At 43.6% G+C, this 6000-nt stretch overlaps 1 protein-coding gene across 2 annotated transcripts in view; it reads right to left on the reverse strand.

The window, feature by feature from the left end:
• Positions 1-5517, reverse strand: part of camsap2a (calmodulin regulated spectrin-associated protein family, member 2a) — a 183932-nt gene extending 178415 nt beyond the window's left edge. For both annotated transcript variants that reach the window (XM_072573836.1, XM_072573835.1), the window contains exon 1: positions 4902-5517. In XM_072573836.1, coding sequence (XP_072429937.1) covers positions 4902-5046 — 145 coding nt within the window. In that variant the 5' untranslated portion in view covers positions 5047-5517. The remainder of the gene's footprint in view (positions 1-4901) is intronic.
• Between the last annotated feature and the right edge of the window lie 483 nt (positions 5518-6000).

Genomic DNA, 6000 nt, shown 5'->3' on the forward strand with positions numbered 1-6000 from the left:
CCTTCCAGATCTCAGCCTGCCCCTATGCACCTTCTGGCTCTCGGCTGCTCTGACACACCTTTCGACCACCTCTAGGACAGCCCATCCCGATTAGCCCTTCTCGGGACGACAGCACTCAGAACAGGCTACCCATCATCTGGCTCTCGGGGCGACTGGCATCAGAGTGGCTTACCCACCCTCCAGCTTTCGAGACAGCCTACCAACTTCAGGTTCACAGGATGGCCTACCCACCCTCCGGCTCTCGGGGTGACAGCTTTCAGGACGACCCATGAGCCTCTCAGCTCACAGTAAGACCTGCCAGGCCCAGGGACACGCAAGACCCAACAAACAACACAATACAGTAAATTACCAAAAAACAACCGAAAAACAGAGTCCTTTCTGGAACACAGTCCAAATCTATAGAGTCTTCAAAATATAGAGTCCATTTCCAGGAACAGAGTCCACTCCAGTATACAATGTGCATTGTCAGAAATAGAGTCCACTCCAAACTGCAGAGTCCATTGCTAAAAACAGCGTCCGCAACCAAGGGCAGGGTCCACTCCTGAAGGTAGCAAATGCACACCCCACAGCACACAGGTTTTCAGTCTCCATGGAGTCCTGGCCCAGCCTTGGAAAACCAGGCCCACTCTCAGAAACATAGTACATTGTACAGGTGCAGGTAACTCACAGGGGTTTGGTCCACTCCTGAAGCAAAGGTCTTCTCCTAAACTCCAGGATACAGCAAGTGCTCACCTCCCAGCACACACACAGGTGTACAATATTCAGAGGCCCAGTCTCAGGGCTAGACCTCCCCACAGGAACAGCTCCTCTGGTGAAATGTATGTCTTCTACAAGGGCACAGGCCAAACACCAAAAGCAGTGAGGATACATACAAAAAACAAAGAAAACTAGAGTCCTAGGGCTAAGCCCGACCATAAAATCCACATTTTACTTTTCTCAAAAAGTTAAAAAAATGAGAAGAGTAACACACAGGCTGTAACCAGCTAGTGAAACAACAATCCCCTAATGTGAACTGAGTTACACCTGAAACACATTATGTGCATCAGGAGATTAACAATCAATCCTCACTACAAGGAATGCCAGTTAACAAACTGGCTAAATAATTCAACCAATTCAGGAATCAGGTTTCCCCCTCCAAAAAAAAGGAAGCAGAAACTAACAGTAACCTATTGATTGTAATACCAGCCAGCATAGAGTCAGTCCCCCTCTGTATGCTTGTTCTTATGCTTTGATGCTGTCCCCGCTTCCCCCGTCTGCCATGGTTGTGTTGCCCTTCCCTTCATATGTTTTTTCTTCCTCGGGATGAATTTCTGCTGTGCTTCCCAACTTAACCCCAGAAACTTTTGCCATTGTTGCTCTGCTGTCTTCCCCGCTCGGCTCCCCTTTCAATCAAACAACTCTAGCCAGCTCCTTCCTCATGTCTTTGTAGTTACTTTTACTCAATTGTAACACCATTACATCTGATTCCAGCTTCTCCTGTCCCCTAGGGATTCTTCACCTTAAGTTCCCCAATCAACTCTGCCTCATCTTCCAAAACTACCTATCTTTGTCAATTAGATTTGTCCAGTCCATATAAGAGCCAAGTACCCATGATTACAGTATTGTCTTTGTCATTGTCTGTTATGTGCTTAGCGAGTTTTGAAAAGATTTGTAGCTCAGGTTGAGGTTCTGGATGTAGGCTTGCTCACTGAACTGGAAGGTTCATTTCCAGACGTTTAGTCACCCTACTAGGTAACATCTTCAGTGGGCGTCAGGCGAAACACTGCACACGATTCCTGCTTTCTATGTGTGTCCGGGTTTCTTTGGTTGGTGATGTCATTTCCTGTGGTGATGTTATGTGCTTCTCACTTGGTGACTACTGTCTGCCATGGGCTTGCACCAATAGTGGAGGTGGTGCCAGGCAGCCACATGAAATGCCACTCTTGATTTGCTGACAAAATGGAGTCAATTTGAGCTGCAAAATTAGAACTGCCCGTCTGTCTGTCTGTTGGGATCAGCTGAAATAGCGAGTCTTCACGATGCAGCAGTGAGTAACTAAGAAAGTATCTCCAATTGAGTTCAATATCAGACTCAGTCCCATCAACCCCCCACACACACAATTACTTTGTATCAGAAGGACCTCCTATTATATAAACCTGCAGAAAAGCACACATACCAAAGTGTTTCGAACAGCAATCATTTTTACCGTCTATACAAATGAGGATTTAATGCAAATTAACAGGTGGCTTTTTGTTATACTACACAATGACTAGGACAAGAGTGAATTAGTTCACACAGAGTGAACAGGAAACCGAAACATCCCAGCAAATTCAAACTTAGGCCCCAGGATTGAAAGGAATCGTGAATTCAGTACATTGCACGTTTAGAGGATAGGGAGTGTTTTTTTTTTCTCTGCTCACAAGTGATAAGGAACCATGCATTGACCTGAAATGTGGCCAAGTGACTTGTTTATCAGAATTGAATTTCAAAGTATTTTTAAAAATATGAGATGTCAACAAAACAAAAAAAAATTCATGGGATGAAGGCATCACCTGCTAGGCCAGCATTTATTGCCCATCCCTAATTACCCAGAGTCAAGAGTTAAGAGTCAACTACATTGCTGTGGGTCTGGAGTCACACATAGGCCAGACCAGGTAAGGATAGCAGTTTCCTTCTCTAAAGGATATTAGTGACCATATCTTCTAACGATTGATTCATACTGACACAGAAAAAAGTAAAATATCACCTGGTTTTATTTGCACTCTAGTAAATATCTTCAAGTAGTATTAGCAAACCTATGGTCTCACTACCTTACTAATAAGAGGCATATTTAAACTGGTGATAGATTAAGAAATGATATGTCAGGCTTAAGAGATTAAAAAATCATTCCTGTTCCTATTTCACTAGTCAAATCTTGCTGAAGACGTTTGGTTCATAATTTTTTTTTGAAAAAGTGGGGAACATAAATTAGTTAGACGCTAAACTTTTGACTCAAGTTTCTATCTGAGCTAGCATCCTTGTGCTGTGCTTACCAAGAATATGCTCATGGCTCAATGATTCTAAGTCTGAGTGGTGGAATTCATTCTAAAAATATGACCAGAGTCGAGAGTGTGGTGCTGGAAAAGCTCCTCAACATCTGAGGAGCAGGAGAATCGACGTTTCGGGCAGAAGCCCTTCATTAGGAAGAGCTTATTCCAGACAACATAATCAATGTTAGGCCCAAAACATCAATTCTCCTGCCCCTTGGATGCTGCCTGACCTGCTGTGCTTTTCCAGTACCACACTCTCAACTCTGACCTTCAGCATCTGCAGTCCTCACTTTCTACTAAATATGATAAAACTAAATTCTTGCTAATTGCTAAAGACACTATTGTGTCAAGGGTAAGATCAACCACTATTCAACTACATCAGATTAGTTCCAGCCGAAAGTCAGGTGGTGAGAATTCATGAAGTGTTTTTAACGCACAATTAAAGAATTGAGGAAAAATTGAAAGATTACATGTAGAAACTTACTATATCATAATAACAAGTAATTTCATAACAAATTCAAACAAATACAATATAGCTCCCTATTTGATTTTTTAAACAATTAAATGCAACACATTTCAATCTTGATGAAAATCATGCAAATTTTAAAATATCATGGGACAGTCATCCAGATTTGATTCTAAAGAAAGAGAATGATATGCAAATATATATTTGACAGATGGAAATTTCATCAAATTATTATGCCTTCACAGTTTCCCTCTCCACACAGAAGCACATGCTTCTGAGTAGCAAAGGAAATTTCTGTTATCACCATGAAATCTGCTTCAAAGCCAATTGCTAGAAGACTGATTGAATCAATGCATTTATAATAATTTATGTTCCCACTGCATTAAACTGATAAGACTGATCAATCAACCCATCAAAACAAGTGATTATGTTTACCAAGCTCTTGTTCAACCACATGGACTTATCAGCTGGCTCTATTTCATTTGAGATTTCAAAATAATGCAGCTTTTGTACATTTTAAACCAACCAATCAGCTGAGAAACATTGTGCAAAGTGAACAGGTCAATTCCCACCACCAGCTACTCCAAGCCTACAAATGAAGCTAGATTCTGGATGCCAGGATTGCTGACTGCAGATCATTAAAAAAAACACTGGGACATCTCTCCTTGACCTGATCTTGCAACGTTGAGGCACAACCAATATTTCAAAATAGATACAAATGAAAAAAGTATTTTAAAATATATTTACAATATATTAATTGGGAAATTGAGGAAAATTTATCTGGATCAATGCATCATTCTAAAGTTGTCAAGTATTTTAAAGCATTTAAATATTTAATCCATTCAATGATTGTTTTAGCAGGAACATTTTGCAAACAACCGCAGTTTATTGTCTGAACTGTAAAGATACAAATAAATACGTGTACAGGGCATGCTTGGAAATCCTTAAATTAACAATAATAATCTACTGTATTTGTTCAGTAATGGAGAACGACGATGGGAGGGAATTGCTGTTTTTCGCCCTGTGTCAGGCCATAAATATCATTTCAGTTGCTGTTAAAAATTGAGATAGGGACTCAGACTTCTCCGTTTCCCTTCTGGGGAAGGAACTAGTGAACTTCGTGTACTTCATTCTGAATTCAGATTAAATTGGTAAACATCAATAAAAATCCGAAGAAAGTGTCCTCATTTACAAAACTAAAATGAATGGGGCTATTTGATGGAGGAGGGGGACAGTACTTCATGATGGTATTCAAGAGGCCGAGCAGCTTGTCGGCTGTTAATGGGAGGGAATGGAAAGAAAGGGTGGAAAGGGAAGGGGAGGGCCGGCCTGTCTCTTTGCTGCATTCCCCGCCACTGACTGTGCAAATGCCCGCATCCATCAGCCGGGACACGGGGAGGCTTCCACGGCCGCCGCCGTCCACCTACCTGTCCCGAAAGCCTTGGCCACCAGCCACGAAAGGCTGCAGGCGATTTTGGCTCTGGAGAAATCAAAGTGATCGAACGCTTTGATGGCAGGGACAATGAAGGTCTTCTTCATCTCCCTGCTCGCTTCTGTCACGTCGCCCATCATCAAGCCGGTACTGAGTGTCCTCGTTTCCTCTCTCTCTCTCCTGCTCTTTCACTCAACATTCGCCCTCAGGGAAAGCCTGCATGATCCTTGCAAAATCGCCCGAACCTCCTTTTCAAATCATCCACCAGTTCCAGGGAATGTTGCTTTTGTGTCAGGTTGGTTTTTTCACCCCCAACCTCCCCCCCCCAAAAAAAAATCCTTTTCCTTGCTGTTATTGTTTAAAAAAAGGTTCAGAGTACTTGCAATCACATCCCCTCCTCTTTCACCCCACCCCCAGCCAGGTAGAGAGGGACTCCGTCTCCAATTGCTTTCCCCCAGCCCTCAGCGCTGCTTCGCAGCAACAACAAGCCGGGACTCGCTACTCCCGCTCCCGGCCGCTCCCATCCCCAGTCAGGCTAGTCTCCCTGTCACTGCGCTGCTGCTGTGCAGCACCAGCACCCGCTGCGCGCTCCTGCCCCTGCGAGGCGCATTCCCGACAGCGCGCGCGCACTCCAGCTGCAGCTTTGTTGGTCATCCGTCCCAGCCCGACGGCGAGCAATCTTTAACACGGGGAGGAATGAGGGTAACGCGTTAGTTCCCATCTCTGCATTTGCCGGGCTCTTAGCTCGTGGTTACTTTTCATCAACATATTTCTGCGCGAGTCATAATAAACAAGTGTTTGCTGTAAACACACTATATTTCAATTTCATTCATTGCCCGCAACATAGCTTGGGGTCGCCACCCTCACCGTCCGCAACTTTTCCTTTGACAAACTCTTAACGACTGCAATAAATTATGCACGCACACATTCAAAAGTAGGGCGTTGTGTGTTTTTTTCCGAGGAAGCCAATGTCACATTTTTTGGACGTGTTGGGCTATTTCACCGCGGGCGATGTCACACTGGCTTGAAAGAAACCCAACAATCGAATTGGGAGCCGCGTGAAAGCGACATAACGCTGCTGTCATAACGCAGGC

Source organism: Chiloscyllium punctatum, chromosome 7, assembly GCF_047496795.1.
Source record: "Chiloscyllium punctatum isolate Juve2018m chromosome 7, sChiPun1.3, whole genome shotgun sequence".
Lineage (NCBI taxonomy): Eukaryota > Metazoa > Chordata > Chondrichthyes > Orectolobiformes > Hemiscylliidae > Chiloscyllium > Chiloscyllium punctatum.